The sequence below is a fragment of the Triticum urartu genome, chromosome 5A (assembly GCF_056163025.1).
Source record: "Triticum urartu cultivar PI428250 chromosome 5A, HENAU_Tu73, whole genome shotgun sequence".
NCBI classification, from domain to species: domain Eukaryota; kingdom Viridiplantae; phylum Streptophyta; class Magnoliopsida; order Poales; family Poaceae; genus Triticum; species Triticum urartu.
In genome coordinates this window covers 498,603,675-498,623,421 of record NC_141877.1, presented here as the reverse complement: position 1 = coordinate 498,623,421, position 19,747 = coordinate 498,603,675, and the positions used below count along the sequence as shown (strand labels likewise).

Below are 19,747 nucleotides of genomic sequence, written 5' to 3'. Positions count from 1 at the left end.
GTTTGTCCAGGCTTGTCCTTTGCTACAAAAAGGATTGGGCCATCTTGCTGCACCTTATTTACTTTTAGTACTTGCTACTCGTTACCAATTACCTTATCACAAAACTATCTGTTACCGATAATTTCAGTGCTTGCAGATAATACCTTACTGAAAACTGCTTATCATTTCCTTCTGCTCCTCGTTGGGTTCGACACTCTTACTTATCGAAAAGCTACGATAGATCCCCTACACTTGTGGGTCATCAAGACTCTTTTCTGGCGCCGTTGTCGGGGAGTGAAGCGCCTTTGGTAGGTGGAATTTGGTAAGGAAAAATTTATATAGTGTGCTGAAATTTACTGTCACTTGTTACTATGGAACATAATCCTTTGAGGGGATTGTTCGGGGTATCTTCACCCCGACCAGTAGAGCAAAGAGTTTCTCCTCAACCTACTGAACCTATTGAAAATGTTTACTTTGAAATTCCTTCGGGTATGATAGAGAAACTACTAGCTAATCCTTTTGCAGAAGATGGAACATTGCATCCCGATTTACACTTAATCTATGTGGATGAAGTTTGTGGATTATTTAAGCTTGCAGGTATGCCCGATGATGTTATCAAGAAGAAGGTCTTCCCTTTATCTTTGAAGGGAGATGCATTGACATGCTATAGGCTATGTGATGATATGGGATCATGGGACTACAAGCGATTGAAATTGGAATTTCATCAGAAGTTTTATCCTATGCATCTTGTTCATCGTGATCGTAATTATATATATAATTTTTGGCCTCGCGATGGAGAAAGCATCGCTCAAGGCTTGGGGGAGGCTTAAGTCAATGTTATATTCATGCCCCAATCATGAGCTCTCAAGAGAAATGATTATTCAAAATTTTTATGCTCGACTTTCTCTCAGTAATCGCTCCATGCTCGATACTTCTTGTGCTGGATCTTTTATGATGAAGACTATTGAATTCAAATGGGATTTATTGGAAAGACTTAAACGCAACTCTGAAGATTGGGACCTCGACGAAGGTAAGGAGTCAGGTATAACACCTAAGTTTTGATTGTGTTAAATCTTTTATGGATACCGATGCTTTTCGTGAATTTAGCACTAAATATGGACTTGACTCTGAGATAGTAGCTTCTTTCTGTGAATCCTTTGCTACTCATGTTGATCTCCCTAAGGAGAAGTGGTTTAAATATAATCCTCCCATTGAAGTAAAATCAGTTGCACCTATTAAAGTTGAAGAAAAGACTATCACTTATGATGATCCTGTTGTTCCTGCTGCTTATATTGAGAAACCACCTTTCCCTGTTAGAATAAAGAATCATGCTAAAGCCTCAACTGTGGTTAACAAAAGTAATATTAAGACACCTAAACCCCTGAGCAAATTAAAGTTGAACCTAAGATTGTTATGGTTAAAGATCTCTTGGCCGATAATATTGATGGGCATGTTATTTACTTCTGCAATGAAGCTGCTAGAATCGCTAGACCTAATGCTAAAAATAAACATAGACTTGTTGTAGGCATGCCTGTTATTTCTGTTAAAATAGGAGATCATTGTTATCATGGCTTATGTGATATGGGTGCTAGTGCAAGTGCAATACCTCATTTCTTATACGAAGAAATTATGCATGATATTGCACCCGCTGAGATAGAAGATATCGATGTTACCATTAAACTTGCCAATAGAGATACTATTTCACCGATTGGGATTGTTAGAGATGTTGAAGTCTTGTGTGGGAAAGTTAAATACCCTGCTGATTTTCTTGTTCTTGGTTCCCCACAAGATGACTTTTGTCCCATTATATTTGGTAGACCCTTCTTAAATACTGTTAATGCTAAGATAGACTGCAATAAGGATATTGTTTCTGTTGGTTTAGGTGATATGTCTCATGAGTTTAATTTTGCTAAATTTCGTAGACAACCTCATGATAAAGAATTGCCTAGTAAAGATAAAATTATTGGTCTTGCTTCTATTGTGTGCCTCCTACTGATCCTTTAGAATAATATTTGCTAGACCGTGAAAATGATATGTTCATGAATGAAAGAAGGGAAATAGATGAGGTATTCTTTAAACAGGGACCTATTCTGAAACACAACTTGCCTGTTGAAATTCTAGGGGATCCTCCTCCACCCAAGGGTGACCCCGTGTTTGAGCTTAAACCATTGCCTGATACTCTTAAATATGCTTATCTTGATGAAAAGAAGATATATCATGTTATTATTAGTGCTAACCTTTTAGAGCATGAAGAAGAGAGATTATTGAAAACTCTGAAGAAGCACCGTGCTGCTATTGGATATACTCTTGATTATCTTAAGGGCATTAGTCCCACTCTATGTCAACACAAAATAAATTTGGAGAAAGATGCCAAACGAGTTATTGATCACCAACGACGGCTAAATCCTAAGATGAAAAAAGTGGTAAGAAAGGAAATATTAAAGCTCCTTGAAGCAGGTATAATTTATCCCGTTGATGACAGTCAGTGGGTAAGCCCTGTCCATTGTGTCCCTAAGAAGGGAGGTATTACTGTCGTTCCTAATGATAAAGATGAATTGATTCCGCAAATAATTATTACAGGTTATAGGATGGTAATTGATTTCCACAAATTAAATAAACCTACTAAAAAAGATCATTACCCTTTTCCTTTCATTGATCAAATGCTAGAAAAATTATCCAAACATACACATTTTTGCTTTCTAGATGGTTACTCTGGTTTCTCTCAAATACCTGTGTCAGCTGACGATCAAGAAAAGACTACGTTTACCTACCCTTTCGGTACCTTTGCTTATAGACGTATGCCTTTTGATTTATGTAATGCACCTGCTCCTTTCAAAGATGCATGATGGCTATATTCTCTGACTTTTGTGACAAGATCTGTGAAGTTTTCATGGATGATTTCTCTGTTTATGGATCCTCTTTTGATGATTGCTTGAGCAACCTTGATCGAGTTTTGCAGAGATGTGAAGAAACTAACCTTGTCTTGAATTGGGAGAAGTGCCATTTTATGGTTAATGAAGGTATTGTCTTGGGGCATAAAATTTCTGAAAGAGGTATTGAAGTTGACAAAGCTAAAGTTGATGCTATTGAAAAGATGTCGTGTCCCAAGGACATCAAAGGTATAAGAAGTTTCCTTGGTCATGCCGGTTTTTATAGGAGGTTCATTAAGGACTTCTCAAAAATTTCCCGGCCTCTGACTAACCTGTTACAAAAAGATATTCCTTTTGTCTTTGATGATTATTGTGTAGAAGCATTTGAAATACTTAAGAAAGCTTTGATTTCTGCACCTATTGTTCAGCCACCTGATTGGAATTTACCCTTTGAAATCATGTGTGATGCTAGTGACTATGTTGTAGGTGTTGTTCTAGGACAAAGAGTTGATAAAAAATAAATGTTATTCAATATGCTAGTAAAACTCTAGACAATGCCCAGAGAAATTATGCTACTACTGAAAAGGAATTCTTAGCAGTTGTATTTGCTTGTGATAAGTTCAGACCTTATATTGTTGATTCTAAAGTAACTATTCACACTGATCATGCTGCTATTAAATATCTTATGGAAAAGAAAGATGCTAAACCTAGACTTATTAGATGGGTTCTCCTGCTACAAGAATTTGATTTGCATATCATTGATAGAAAGGGAGTTGAGAATCCCGTTGCAGACAACTTGTCTAGGTTAGAGAATATTCTTGATGACCCACTACCTATTGATGATAGCTTTCCTCATGAACAATTAGCTGTCATAAATGCTTCTCGTACTGTTCCATGTTATGCTGATTATGCTAATTACATTGTTGCTAAATTTATACCACCTAGTTTCACATACCAGCAAAAGAAAAAGTTCTTCTATGATTTAAGACATTATTTCTAGGATGACCCACACCTTTATAAAGAAGGAGTAGATGGTGTTATTAGACGTTGTGTACCTGAGCATGAACAGGAACATATCTTACGCAAGTGTCACTCCGAAGCTTATGGAGGACACCATGCTGGAGACAGAACTGCACATAAGGTATTGCAATCTGATTTCTATTGGCCTACTCTCTTCAAGGATGCCCGTAAGTTTGTCGTATCTTGTGATGAATGTCAAAGAATTGGTAATATTAGTAGACGTCAAGAAATGCCTATGAATTATTCACTTGTTATTGAACCATTTGATGTTTGGGGCTTTGATTATATGGGACCTTCTCCTTCCTCTAATGGGTATACCCATATTTTAGTTGCTGTTGATTACGTTACTAAGTGGGTAGAAGCTATTCCAACTAGTAGTGCTGATCATAACACCTCTATTAAGATGCTTAAAGAAGTTATTTTCCGAGGTTTGGAGTCCCTAGATATTTAATGACTGATGGTGGTTCACATTTTATTCATGGTGCCTTTCATAAAATTCTTGCTAAGTATGATGTTAATCATATAATTGCATCTCCATATCATCCACAGTCTAGTGGTCAAGTAGAACTTAGCAATAGAGAGCTCAAATTAATTTTGCAAAAGACTGTTAATAGATCTAGAAAGAATTGGTCCAAGAAACTTGATGATGCATTATGGGCTTATGGAACTGCATATAAAAATCCTATGGGTATGTCTCCATATAAAATGGTTTATGGTAAAGCATGTCACTTACCTCTTGAATTAGAACATAAGGCATATTGGGCTATTAAAGAGCTCAACTATGACTTCAAACTTGCCGGTGAGAAGAGGCTTTTTGACATTAGCTCACTTGATGAATGGAGAACCCGGGCTTATGAAAATGCCAAGCTGTTTAAAGAAAAAGTTAAAAGATGGCATGATAAAAGGATACAAAAACATGAGTTTAATGTAGGTGATTATGTATTGCTATACAACTCTCGCTTAAGATTTTTTGCAGGCAAACTTCTCTCTAAATGGGAAGGTCCTTACGTTATCGAGGAGGTCTATCGCTCCGGTGCCATAAAAATCAATAACTTCGAAGGCACAAATCCGAAGGTGGTGAACAGTCAAAGAATCAAACATTATATCTCAGGTAATCCCATAAATGTTGAAACTAATATTATTGAAACCGTAACCCCGGAGGAATACATAAGGGACACTTTCCAGAACGTTTCAGACTCCGTTAAACATTTTCAAAATCCTCAAAAACCTAATAGAAAAAAAGTTACGGGGCTTTTAAGATCTAGAGTGAAAAAAATCGAAAAAAATTCAAACAGTGGGCAAACTGTGGTCAAACAATAGTCAAACTAATTATTCTAGAATATTAGTGTTACTAAATAATTATTTCAGTTATTTCAATTTTGGTCAAATCTGGTCAAACTGTGGTCAAACAATGGTCAAACTAATTATTCAAGAAATATTAGTGTTACTAAATAATTATTGTTTTTTTAAAACAATAGTTTCAAAATAAAACTATGAAATGTGTCATTTCATGCTCAAGCAAAATTCCTGAAGGTTAATAGGATTGACATCTTAGTATTGTCAGGAAAACAACAAGTGCAGACTTGGAGCGAGGGAGAATAGAACCCGGAAGTTAAGCGTGCTCAGGCTGGGGGAGTGGGAGGATGGGTGACCGTTCAGGAAGTTAGATGATTTGGAATGATGAGGGGTGATTAGAGGATAAATTGAGAAGTGATGAGTGGTGGTGATTACAGACTAGAGATTAAAAAAATTCAGAAATTTAAAAATAAAAAAAATCAAAAAAATTCAAAAAAAATCATAAAATTTCCTTTAGTCCCGGTTGGTGTTACCAACCGGGACTAAAGGTGGAGCTCCACGTGGCCGCGCCCTTTAGTCCTGGTTCTGGATTGAACCGGGACTAAAGGGAGAGGCATTAGTACCGACCCTTTAGTCCCGGTTCCAGAACCGGGACTAAAGGCCCTTATGAACCGGGACTGAAGGCCCTTTTTCTACTAGTGGCAATATTTCTCCATTTTGGAATATATAAGAAAGTAGGAAAATAAGAAGCAGACCGGAAAGGACACGGGGCTTCCACGAGGGTGGAGGGCGCGCCCTACCCCCCTGGGCGCGCCCCTGCCTCGTGGGCACCTCGTGTGCTCTCCAGACTTTGTTTTCTTGCATGATACTTCTTTTGGTCGGTAAAAATTCATTATATAATCTCCTGAAGGTTTTGACCACAGTATCACGCAAAAATCTCCTGTTCTTGTTTCGAGCTATTTTCTGCCAGGGTTGTCAAGGCCAAACATCATGTTGTCTCCCTCCTCCTCCAACAATGAGGGCAACTATGCTTGGCTAATGAAGATAGAGCTGAAGAGAGAAGAACCCGGAGAGATCAACAAGGATTATGGGATCAAGAAGGCCATGGGGGATCAAGTTCCGGCGGTAGCAAAAGAAGACATCCTTCCACCTCACCCCAATCTCTTTACCCCAACGGAGATTGAGGCTTTCGAGATGATTGAGTTAGCTCGTATTCAAAACAAGTATCTCACAAGTGAAAATATTTTGTTGAAGGAGCATATCATCGCATGCAAGGGCATTATCCGCAAATTGGAGGATCTCTTAAGCTCGATGTGCGACTACCCATCATCACCAACACCTTCTTCACCAACAAAGAAGAAATGAGCATCCGGTATGGGCACTCCCCTTGGCAACTACCAAGCTTGGGGGAGTGCCCCGGTATCGTATCACCATCACTTTTATCTTTACCGTTTTTCTTAGTTTGGTCCTTTTGATAATATCTTGATCTAGTAGAATAAAGTTTTAGTATGATCTAGTTGTGAGTTTTGCTTTATGATCTTTTTATGTAATCGAGACCATGAGATATATATAATAAAGATTAGTGTTGAGTCAAGGGCTTGATTATTTTGCTCTGATCTTGAGGGAATAAAATAAAAGAGAAGAAATAAAAAGAAATAAAGAGATCATATGGATCTTATGGAGAGTAATGAGCTCACATATAAAGAGTATGATGAATAAAAGTTGTTGAGAGTTGACAAACATAGGTTTGGTCATCGTTGCAATTAATAGGAAGTAATAAAGAAAGAGAGGTTTTCACATATAAATATACTATCTTTGACATCTTTTATAATTGTGAGCACTCATTAAAATATGACATGCTAAAGAGTTGACATTGGACAAGGAAGACAACGTAATGGGTTATATTTTCTTACATCTGAGATAAATTATATTGTCATGGATCATCCAACATGTTGAGCTTGTCTTTCCCACTCTTGCTAGCCAATTTATTTGCACCAAGTAGAGATACTACTTGTGCTTCCAAATATCCCTAAACCCGTTTTTGCCATGAGAGTCCACCATATCTACCTATGGATTGAGTAAGATCCATCAAGTAAGTTGTCATCAGTGCAAGCAATAAAAATTGCTCTCTAAATATGTATGACTTATTAGTGTGGAGAAAATAAGCTTTATACGATCTTGTGATATGGAAGAAATAAAAGCGACGGACTGCATAATAAAGGTCCATACCACAAGTGGCAATATAAAGTGATGTTCTTTTGCATTAAGATTTCGTGCATGTAACTATAAAATCACATGGCAACCTCTGCTTCCCTCTGCGAAGGGCCTATCTTTTATTCTTGTCTTATACTTCATGCAAAGAGTCATGGTGATATTCATCTTTCCTTTTTACATTTTATCCTTTGGCAAGCACAATGTGTTGGAAAGATCCAAATATATATAGCTAATTGGATGTGAGTTTTCATGAACTATTATTGTTGACATTACCCTTGAGATAAAACGTTGGAAGGTAAAACTATAAGCCCCTATCTTTCTCTATGTCCGATTAAAACTTCATACCCATAAATATTGCGAGAGTGTTAGCAATTGTGAAAGACTAAAAGATGATTGAGTATGTGGACTTGCTGAAAAGCTCTTATATTGACTCTTTCCTATGTTATGATAAATTGCAATTGCCTCAATGACTGAGATTAGAGTTTGTTGGTTCTCAATGAAGTTTATGATTCATACTTGAAATTGTGATTGAATTATTACTTTAGCATAAGAGATCATATGACTATATATATATGTTGTTACTCTAAGAATGATCATGATGCCCTCATGTCCGTATTTTATTTTTATCGACACCTCTATCTCCAAACATATGGACATATTTTTCGATTTCGGCTTTCGCTTGAGGACAAGCGAGGTCTAAGCTTGGGGGAGTTGATACGTTCATTTTGCATCGTGCTTTTATATCGATATTTATTACATTATGGGCTGTTATTACACATTATGTCACAATACTTATGCCTATTCTCTCTTATTTTACAAAGTTTACATGAAGAGGGAGAATGCCGACAACTGGGATTCTGGGATGAAAAATGAGCAAATATTAGAGATCTATTCTGCACAGCTCCAAAAGTCCTGAAACTTCACGGAGGTTATTTCCAGAATATATAAAAAATATTGGGCGAAAGAAGTTCCAGAGGGGGCCCACACCCTGGCCACAAGGGTGGGGGGGCACCCCCCTGCCTCGTGGGCTCCCTGGTGGCCCTCTGATGCCCATCTTCTGCTATATGAGGTCTTTCGTCCGAGAAAAAATAATAAGCAAGCTTTTGGGAAGAAACTCCGCCGCCACGAGGCGGAACCTTGGCGGAACCAATCTAGGGCTCCGGCAGAGCTGTTCTATCGGGGAAACTTCCCTCCAAGAGGGGGAAATCATCACCATCGTCATCACCAACGATCCTCTCATCGGGAGGGGGTCAAGCTCCATCAACATCTTCACCAGCACCATCTCATCTCAAACCCTAGTTCATCTCTTGTATCCAATCTTTGTATCCAAATCTCAGATTGGTACCTGTGGGTTGACAGTAGTGTTGATTACTCCTTGTAGTTGAAGCTAGTTGGTTTACTTGGTGGAAGATCATATGTTCAGATCCATTATGCATATTAATACCCCTCTGATTATGAACATGAATATGCTTTGTGAGTAGTTATGTTTGTTCCTGAGGACATGTGAGAAGTCTTGCTATAAGTAGTCATGTGAATTTGGTATTCATTCGATATTTTGATGAGATGTATGTTGTCCCTCTAGTGGTGTCATGTGAACGTCGACTACATGACACTTCACCATTGTTTGGGCCTAGAGGGAGGCATTGGGAAGTAATAAGTAGATGATGGGTTGCTAGAGTGACAGAAACTTAAACCCTAGTTTATGCGTTGCTTCGTAAGGGGCTGATTTGGATCCATATATTTCATGCTATGGTTAGGTTTACCTTAATACTTCTATTGTAGTTGCGGATGCTTGCAATGGGGGTTAATCATAAGTGGGATGCTTGTCCAAGTAAGGACAACACCCAAGCACCAGTCCACCCACATATCAGATTATCAAAGTACCGAACGCGAATCATATGAACGTGATGAAAACTAGCTTGACAATAATTCCCATGTGTCCTCGGGAGCGCTTTCCTTCATATAAGAGTTTGTCCAGGCTTGTCCTTTGCTACAAAAAGGATTGGGCCATCTTGCTGCACCTTATTTACTTTTATTACTTGCTAGTCGTTACAAATTACCTTATCAGAAAACTATCTGTTACCGATAATTTCAGTGCTTGCAGATAATACCTTACTGAAAACTGCTTATCATTTCCTTCTGCTCCTCGTTGGGTTCGACACTCTTACTTATCGAAAAGCCACGATAGATCTACTACACTTGTGGGTCATCAGCTGCACATACATGCGCAAAAGCAAATACTTGCGTCCAACGCAAACACTGGGGTGGTCAATCCCCTCGGCGGTTAATTGCAAGGATCAAATCACGTAGTGATGGATAGATAGATTAAAACACAAAAATAACGGTAAATAAATTACAGCAAGGTATTTTTGAATTTTATATATGATAAAAGTAGACCCAGAGGCCATAGTTTTCACTAGAGACTTCTCTCTCGAACAATAAGCATACGATGGGTAAACAAATTACTGTTGGGCAATTGATAGAAAAGCGCATAGTTATGATGATATTCAAGACAATGATCATGTATATATGCATCATGTTCGAGACAAGTAGACCGACTCCTGCCTGCATCTACTACTATTAATCCACCCATCGACCGCTATCAAGCATGCATCTAGGGTATTAAGTTAAAAATAAAATAATGTCTTAAGCAAGATGACATGATGTAGACAAAGTAAACCCAATTTGTATGAATAAACCCCATCTTTCTATCCTTAATGGCTATGATACAAATACGTGGCATGTCCCTTTCTGTCACTGGTATTGAACACCGCAAGATCGAACCCATCAGAAAGCACCCCTCCCATTGCAAGATAAATCAATCTAGTCAGCCGAACTAAACGAATAGACCGGAGAGAAATACAAATTTATAACAATCATGCATAAAACAATTCAGAAAAGACTCAAATATTTCTCATGAATAATCTGATCATAAACCCATAATTCATTGGATCCCAACAAACACACCTAAAAAATTACATTGAATAGATCTCCAAAAACATTAAGGAGAACATTGTATTAAAGATCAAAGAGAGAGAGAATAAGCCATCTAGCTACTAGCTGTGGACCCGTAGGTCTGTGGTAAACTACTCACGCATCATCGGAAGAGTAGCAAGGTTGATGTAGATGCCCTCAGTGATCGATTCCCCCTGCAACAGAGTATCAGAGAAGGCCTCCAGATGGGATCTCGAAGGAACAGAGGCTTGCGGCGACGAAAAAAAGTATTTCGGGTGGCTCCCTAATGTATTGGGAATATTTGGAAATTTATAGCCTTGGAATTAGGTCAAGAGGTGCCACGAGGGCCCCACAAGCCCGGGCTTGTCGCTCCCTCGTGACTCTTTTGGTCTTCTTTCGAAGCTTATAGGGTTCCTTTTAGTCCATAAAAATCATCAAAAAAATTCATAGTGTTTGGACTCCGTTTGGTACTGATTTTCTGAAAAGCCAAAAACAAGTAAAAAAACAACAACTGACACTGGACACTAGGTTAATAAGTTAGTCCCAAAAAGTAATATATAATTGCATATAAAACATCCAAGATTGATATTATAATAGCATGGAGCAATCAAAGTTTATAGATACATTGAAAACGTATCAATCGTATACTATCTCTTTCCTATACAAAAGTAATGCTAAAGTTATTATTTTATAAAGTGCGTCGTTATTGACTTCTAACATCATATCAAGATAATACAAGCATCCTAGGTTCACCTCGCATCTGCATAACTACGATGCCCAAAACAAGAAATAAAAAATAACAAAAGATGAAAATAAGTGTGAAACACGAACCAATAAATGCCTCGAGTGGTAGACGGTTGTTCCAAAGATTACATTTCACTTTTTATAGAGAGAGTTAAAGCATGGGGCATATTTGCAATGCATGTACTCCCTCATTTCCGATTTATAGGGCTTAAATATGTAATCTCATTAACCAAGATAGACGATGAGTGGAGGAGTGTATCTCATAGTTTACAAAATTATTCAAACTTTAATCTGCATTAGGTATAGTGTATGCATGGATGACCACTAAATGAGTAGAACTGATTACATGCATTGGTTGGTTTCTTTTAATCCTTGCATGCATCAATTTAGTGCACCTTGAAATGTAAACATGTAGTGAAAAGAAGTGAAATTGAGAATTATAATATGGAAACCCCCCAAAAATGAGATAGCTCAATAAACCCAAAAGAAGGGAGTAAAATTCAAGCATATTTGTGGAGTCTCGTACTCATCCACCATGAAAACTTCATTCAAGGCATCTTGTGGAGTCGCATACTCAGCTGCCAACAAGTCAAACACATGAAGTAAACTATTTTCAAGGTGGTTTCATCTTTTCTATTAATTATCTCTCTTTTCTAGTCTTTATTTACTACGTACGAAGTGCCCCACCAATCATCGAAAGGCGTACTACGACCGAGTGAGATTTTTTTAACACAATACAGACACAAATGCTCATATATACGCGCATACGCTCATCCCTATTAACGCACACACGCACACCCTACTCCTATGAGCACCTCCAAGAGACTGAGCCGGCATATCATCTTGAGATTTTACGAAGTCACTGTAGACGCCTCGTAGTCAACGGGAATGTCTTTTCCCACTGAACACGCATTGCCGGAAATTCTAAAATAAATCCAGGATAAATACAAGCACCAGGAACCTAGTGGGTTGAGATGTCACTGTCCACCTAACCATCCAGTCACAAGTTGGTTCGCACCGAGTAAAATTTATGAAATGTCAAACAGCTCCAGACAAACCCATCTAATTATTTACGCCCTCGGATCCGGATCAGAGGGAGTGTATCTTTTGTAACAAACCTAGATTTTCCCTTCGGCCAAGCCCATGGACGATGGAAATTCGCCCACATCTTCACCAGGAGTCCAGGCCCACCCTTTCCGAGTGATCAGTTTTGTCAGGCACTGCTGGAACTTGGAACAGATGGAGACAGCAGGCGTGTCGACCGGGGCAAAATTCCACAAGAATTCCACAGCCGCGCTCTTCTTGGCATCTGATTTGGCACTCACCGGCTGACGATCCGCCCGTCGGGTCCGGTCGCTCTACGCGATCACGGCGGATCTCAGGGGTGGATGGAGACCCTGGCTCCAAGATGAAATTTTGTCTTGGAATTCTGGGGATCCGGGACGAGTGCTACCTGAAAGTTTTGACGGATTTCCGTCCAGACAATAAAAGGCAGAATTTGATGGTGAAATGAAAGCTGCTCAATCACTGTGTTGCTTGAGCACAACCTGATGGGTCAACAGTTGCAAAACTTGTTCTCGCTTTCTCATCTCAACGGTCAAAGTCCAGAGAAGTGATGATGTGTGTCATCGTTGGTTTTTGGTTCAACATGTTCTGGTTCAGCAGTCCCATTCCCAATGACCATAACCATATGATGCATCACTTTCTCCTTTGAGGTAATAGCACCACAGGTCTTTGAACTTGTCCAAGATGTGATGGTTTGGTCCTCAAACTTGCAAAAGTGGATTATTTAGTCCTGAAACTTGTCTCGGATGTGCGCATTTGGTCCTGGGTCAATCAACAACAGCCATGTGGAGCCAGCTGGGCCGAGCCGGTCAGCGCCGCACTTTTCGCATTTAGCCCCTTGCTGTTTATACGAATTAACCCGTGGGACGCCTCATGTCGCCGGCAACGCTACGAGCTTGGCCGGCACGGTGCCGGAGAGGCGGTTGTGGTCTAGCACGAGGAACCGCAACCTGGGCATCGCCACCATGGACTCCGGGATGGTGCCTGCGAGGGACGTTGAACAGGTCCAGCGTGGCCAGGCTCGCCATCTTCTCGTGCCGCATCAGGGTTCCTCCCAGCAGCGGGTTGCTCGAGAGCAGCAGGTCCTGCAGGGCCGCCATGCCCAGCACGAACTCCGGCAGCCCGCCGGTGAGGTTGTTGTTCCGGAGGTCGAGCAACGTGAGGCTCTCCAGGCCGGCGAGCTCCGGCGGGATGCGCCCGTCGAGGCGGTTGTTGCCGAGGTCCATCTTAAGCAGCCCCTTGAGCCCACCTAGCGACGGAGGCAGAGACCCGGTTAGAGAGTTCTTGCTCATGTCCATGGCCAGCAGCTCGTCGAGGCGGCGGGGGTTACCGAGCGTGGCCGACACGGGGCCCGACAGCCCGTTCCCGGACAGCACGAGCCGCCGCAGCTTCGCCAGCCCGCCAAGCTCCAGTGGCGCCGGTGAGGTTGTCGTCGATGAGGACCAGGGACTGCAGGCTGGCCAGGCGGCCGAGGAACGCCGGGATGGCGCCGGCCAGGCCCGGGTTTGAGTGGAACTCGAGCGTCTCGAGGGTGCCGGAGAGCTTGTCCCAGTTTGTCACCGGGATGGCCGTGGAGTTGGCCGCCGGGAAGTAGGCGTAGAAGGTGAGGCTCTTGAGGCACCGGAGGCCGAACAACTTGGGGCTGAACCTGGCGTCCGGGGCGCACTGCAGCGAGTTGTCGAGCACTGGACCGATGACACCCCCTGCAGGAAAGCCAAAAAATTGGATCCAAAAAGCAATTATTTCACTGAATCAAATATCGTCATCATCAGTCAGTAAAATTGTACTACTACATTCTACATAGATGCATACTTAAATCATGCAAATGAATAGTAAAACATAATTGGCTGGGGTAAATATTAGGAACAGAGGTGGAAGGGTCACATGTTCTGTTGTTCAGGTACAACTTTCTTGGCTTGTCATGAGGATCAGAATGTAATTCTAGCAGTACCACTGAGAGTGAAAATAATTGCGAACAGCATATGTAAACCTGGTTATAAACTAACTAACTATGTGTATGATCGCCAGAAAGTGCTAATCAGACCAAGGTAAACCAGTGTTAAATCGGTGGAAGTAAAAAATGTACTACTCCTACTGAGTTGGTACCAATGATTTTGTGGGCAAAGCAAAAGAGCAAGAGGACGCCCTCCAAAAAAGAGGAAGAGGACATGAGAAAAGAAAGACCAAATGGGATGTGTTTTAAAAAACATTGACATTGCATATCTGCAATCGCAGATTCTTATCATGCGCAGGGAAAGAAAATTGTTGCGCACAAGAGAGGAAGGGAGACAGTAAAAAAAGGTTCCAAATTAGGCAAGAATCGCGAGGCAGTAGGTAGGTTGAGGAACAAAGGTTTCGTCTCACTCGTCCAACAGTGAAGTAGTCTAGCAAATCCTGCATTCTCCAAGGAGAAACAGTGGAGGAACAATGGATCAAACAGTAAGAGAGCTGCTACAAGTGAAACAGGGGAATTTGAAAAGATGATGCAGTGCTGAGAATTTGACGATTTGTTTGGACGTTCCCAAAAGTCATTTAAATTATTATTTTTTTGAGATATAAGTCATTTAATTGGAGGTGCAAGCAAACAACATCCTTTTGAGCAGCGATTTGTGGTGAATCTCAAGACATTGTAATGCAGAACAGGAAAGAAACTGGGTATAAATCTATGAAATGAGAGCAAATTTTGGTGTTTACCAGTACTCAATTTGTTCAGAGTTTAACACTTCCCATGAATGAATCAAGAACCGAAGACACTGAGTAAAGAGAAGGAGCTAGCAGTGGGCGAGACGAACCTGGATGGGAGTCTGGCTGCAGGGGTCAGAGAAGAGGCCGGAGCCGTTCCACGCCTTGCCCACGAAGCTCCCGATGGCGGCGTACAGGGCCGCCTTCTCCTTGGCCTCCATCGGCGCCTCCGGCTCCTCCGCCGCCCCGGCGAGCCCTCCTCGTCTTCCCCTTCCGCCGTGGAGCCGGAGAGGAGAAGCAGCGCCACGAACAGCGCGGCGAGGACAGGGAGCAGCCTGCCGCCGCGAGCACATTTCATCATAGTACTTCTCTGCAAGAAAACAAACAAGAACCTCTGCTCCTGGGCGGAGTCCATGGCGGCGATGCCCACGCTGCGGTTCCTCGCGCTAGACCACAACCGCCTCTCCGGCACCGTGCCGGCCAAGCTCGTAGCGCTGCCGGCGACATGAGGCGTCCCACGGGTTAATTCCGATAAACAGCAAGGGGCTAAATGCGAAAAGTGCGGCGCTGACTGGCTCGGCCCAGCTGGCTCCACATGGCTGTTGTTGATTGGCCCAGGACCAAATGTGCACATCTGAGACAAGTTTCAGGACCAAATAATCTACTTTTGCAAGTTTGAGGACCAAATCATCACATCCTGGACAAGTTCGAGGACCTGTGGTGCTATTACCTCTTCTCCTTTTGACCCATGATGCACAAGAACAAGATGAGCATCCATGACCACACAGGTTTGACAAAATGGCAATTTTATTCTACTATACTGGTTGGTATACATAATTGTATGGATTGTCATCATCATCATCGTCCACAGTGGTAGTAAGCATAAGAGCAAAACATCTTTGCTTCACAAGTACTACTCCTCCTATATATAGTGCCTATAAAAAGTGGCTCTGCCTGGAACCAGTCTACCCAGGAGCTGCATCCACATGCCTCCCTTTGTTTGTGCAAAGGAGGCTTCACTTGCATTGCATACATACATGATACATACAGCTACCATGCTCCTAGGCCTAGATACATCTCGAGTCGAATCCGCTGAATGCCGTGTTGCGGGCTCGGGCAAACGGGCTCCGATATATACATGACTCTGCCGCACGAGGTGTCGGTCATCGACCAATCGTCCTAGAGCGCATACATCGTCTTGTTTCTGCTGGTCATGTCTAGCTCCGTGTCCGAGTCGACTGATATGGACCATGACTGGCTCATGGAGGACCTCCTGATCCTCCTCATGCTCTGCGCTTCCATCCTGTGGCTGATGATGCAATAGCACATAGAACCAATGGTGGTGAGCATAATCACGGTGCCGATCGCCATCGTGCACCAGGCCAGCCACTCGTCATTGCGGCCCACCACGACATAGGTCAGCGCTATGAAGGCTGCTGATATGCAGAGGCACGCGAGCCACATCAACTTGTTCATCACAAACACCATCTTCTGCTTCGCCTTCTGCTCAACAACAATCAGGGAAGTCTGGACGACGACGACCGCAAGCGAGATAAAGAGAGCCAGGGAATCGAAGACCAGGAAGATTATAAAGGCTGGCCTGCTTGCTACCAGTGCTTGCCCTAAGCTCATATGGGGCTCAGTCGCTTTGTCCATACTCTCAAGAAAATTACCAGGAACGGTGAATATGGATGCAAAGGCAACCGTGGCAATAAGTACTGCGACAACGGTATTGGAGTTGATGGCATTGTTTAGCCCGCCAATGTGGAGCTTCTGAATCCTCTTCTTGATCTTGTGGACATGCATCTTGGTCTGACGCGTTTGCTTGATCTGTGACTGGACGTCATGCTTGATATCGCTCACTGTTTGCTTAAGCTGCTTGGCTGATTTCGGAGGATTTACTTGCTCTTTTGCAGTTATTCCACCAACCTCCCGCAGGATGTTAACAAGCTCTTCGTTGCCTTGTTTCTCTGCAATGGCAAAAGCAGTCTCTCCAGCCTTATTGACTGCATTGATATCAATCTCTTCAATGGATATTAAAGTCTGAACCATCTGTAAAAATGACACAAATATCAAAGGATGCAAGTATGCCCAAGTCCACTAAAATTCTGGTTGAAACTGTTTAGAACTTCATGGTTTTGTCAAGTCTATGAAAAGAAATATTTCCACTATATTTGTGCATGGCCATGGTGGAGTGCAAATTTCTTTAAAATTATGTTCTAGAACATCTAACAATGCTAGTTTAAGCAAGGAATCTCTTGCAAATGAACATAGAATGGACAGGAAATAATATACAGCAACAAATTATTAACACCTGAAGAAAGACATAATGAAGAAAACGCAAGATATTTCTGAGATATGAGAACCTACAACGGTGTTGCCCTTGCGCGTTGCAACATGCAGTGCCCTATTCCCCTTGTTATCCTCCAAATGGATTACTGAGACATTGGGCTTCAATAGCTCAAGCAGAATTTCAGCATTCTGGCCTTTAGAAGCCATGTGCAGTGCTGTTTGACCCTTCCTGTCTGTTCTGAAACCAATATCTGGATCTTTATTCAACAACGACGCTACCACCTCCACATGACCCATTCTTGCGGCCGAATGCAAAACTGTCTTCCCGTTACTTCTTGCGATCCTGGCAAGGCTTGCGTCTGTATCCAGTAGAAGATTGACGATACCAATGTGGCCCTGCGTTGCGGCGGTGTCTAAAGCTGTGGCATTCACAGAACTCGTCGTCATAGCTAACGCAGGAAATGCCTGCAATAGCTCCTGCAGAACATCTGCGAAACAAAGTACGGAGCATCTCTATATGAGTTGAAATGACTGGACAATAACGCTAAGCCAAACATCCACGAAGATACAACTATCATAATAGTCAGGATCAGCAGTAGGGCAGTGGTTTGGTCTCCTCCACTGCCTACTATTAAAAGTTTCATGAGTTGATTTGTTTCAGCACAGATTGCTGGCACAATAAAAAGATATGTACGATGAAGCAACATTTCATTATCTCACTAATTATTCATATCTGATGCACTTGTTTGGGTACATCAACACATATTGCAACAGCAACATATCATACATAAAAGATAACTGTGAATCCATGGTCAGTTTTGCCTGTCAAACCAAGCAAAGCAGGAAAGATGAGCTGGAATGTGGACCAATAGGTACACCATTCTTGATTGGAATGTGGACCAAAAATTTAATGCAGAAGTAAATGCTCTAGTACCACATGTTCAGAAGGAAATGAATGAGAGAAAAACATTCATTGCAATCACAACGAATTACTAGGAATTTTGCCAAAGTCAAAGGAATACAAGTCATTTTTTATAAGACAAAGAAATGTGCAACTATAAACAAGCTAGCCTGAATGGTTCCACTGATCAGCTCACCACACCCACACACTAAAGAAATGCAATTCAAGGATCAAACAGCCATAATCATTAAATCATTGACTTGACAGACAGAGTTCATTGTGACTAAACAAACAGAGGTTTTCTAATGCCACAATCAGCGATGAACTGAAAGAAGTAGAGATGAGAACTAACCCAGATGGCCCTGTTTCGCAGCGATATGGAAGGCATCGAAGCTGTTGGTCGCCTTGAGCCCTGCTGACTGCACGTCGCAGGCCTTGAGTATCTCGCACACGACGTCGACGTGCCCCTTCTCGGCGGCCACGTAGAGCGCCGTCTCGCCGTCCAGGTTCTGGTGGGCGGCCAGCTCCCCCACCAGCTCCGGATCGCAGTCGGCGAAGATCCTCTGGACGTGGGAGACATTGCCGGCCCTCGCCGCGAGGTGGAGCGCGCTGTCGCCCCTCTTGCCGGGGCTGTCCCGGCTCCGCCTCTCCTTGAAGCTCTGCTGCTTCTCCATGGACAGGAACTTGAAGCTCCTCTGCTTCTCTATGCCCCGGAAGCTCTTGAGCTTCTCCAGCGCGCCGAACCGGGAGCTGGACTGCCTCTCCATCGCCAAATCCAGTGGCAGAGTATGCAGAACTGCAAGATCTTGTTCTTGCAAAATCTGGTAGACCCCTCTCCAGGCACACTTGAAATTGATGAGGGATGTCAGGTCTTCAGATAGCGAAGACCAGGCCAAGATTTGAGTCACAGGTCACCTAAAACTGCAGAGGGAATCAAGAAAATCAGCAACACCGCATGATCCTAACGAAGCATCAACAAACCGAACCAACAAAAACAAGAATGATTAAAAGGAGTTCCTCACCGGAAGAAACGAAAAAACCGGCGCCCGGCCGGCGGAGCCGCCAGGTGACCTCCCCGCAGCTGAAGAATCAACGGAGCAACTGACCCGAGAGCTGGAAAAATCCCATCCCCCTCCACGCGCCGGCAAGAACCAACTACCGGGGAAGCAAGAGGGGAGGAGCAAAGGACTCACTGGTGGAGAATCCTGGAAGCTGGACGGCACCAGACTTTTTCTCGCGTTGGTCTCAATCCCCGGCCGCCACTGTGCCCAGTGCCGCTGCGCCACCACGGTGGGGGTGGGAGTTGCTGCGGTTGTCAGCGGAATAGGAGGAGGAGGGAGAGGAGGACGACTGTTAAACAAAGTGAGCCCGCACACGTTGGGTTTGGTGGTCTTCGGTCTTCTCCGCTCCGCTCTTGATCTTTTTCTCACACGAGGGAATATTTGTGTCACTGTGGCGTCTTCCCCATTTTTTTTTTAGGAAAAATAATGATTTTACTCTGGACTAGATGACCAAACACGTATAACTTTGACCTATTCTTCCTTCAGATTTTGTATTTTCTCTTTGTTGTGTGGACGCAAGAGCTACTGTCTCTTCGACTTTCTTAGGGGGCATTTATGTTTGTTTTTCGCCGCACAAGTGATGGTTTAATTCGTGAAATGCTAATATCTGTCCATGAATAAAAGTAACTTATTTTTTGCGGGAATAACAAGTTGTTGTTATTTCTTAA

The 19,747-nt window shown here is 42.5% G+C and overlaps 1 protein-coding gene and 1 pseudogene across 2 annotated transcripts; both read right to left on the bottom strand.

Annotated features, from left to right (window-relative positions):
* Positions 1 to 12,629: 12,629 nt before the first annotated feature.
* On the bottom strand, positions 12,630 to 14,125 carry LOC125507209 (uncharacterized; annotated as a pseudogene). The gene is made up of 3 exons (XR_015603539.1): positions 14,095 to 14,125; positions 13,474 to 13,846; positions 12,630 to 13,392 (listed from the first exon to the last, which is right to left on the bottom strand). The product of XR_015603539.1 is annotated as an uncharacterized LOC125507209 (transcript).
* Positions 14,126 to 15,614: 1,489 nt separating this feature from the next.
* On the bottom strand, positions 15,615 to 19,403 carry LOC125510044 (uncharacterized). Its single transcript, XM_048675132.1, has 4 exons — positions 19,041 to 19,403; positions 18,371 to 18,939; positions 17,196 to 17,605; positions 15,615 to 16,877 (listed from the first exon to the last, which is right to left on the bottom strand). The coding sequence occupies exons 2-4, from the start codon at positions 18,783 to 18,785 to the stop codon at positions 16,005 to 16,007; spliced, it is 1,698 nt and encodes a 565-aa protein (XP_048531089.1). The 5' UTR covers positions 18,786 to 18,939; positions 19,041 to 19,403; the 3' UTR covers positions 15,615 to 16,004.
* Positions 19,404 to 19,747: the final 344 nt, after the last annotated feature.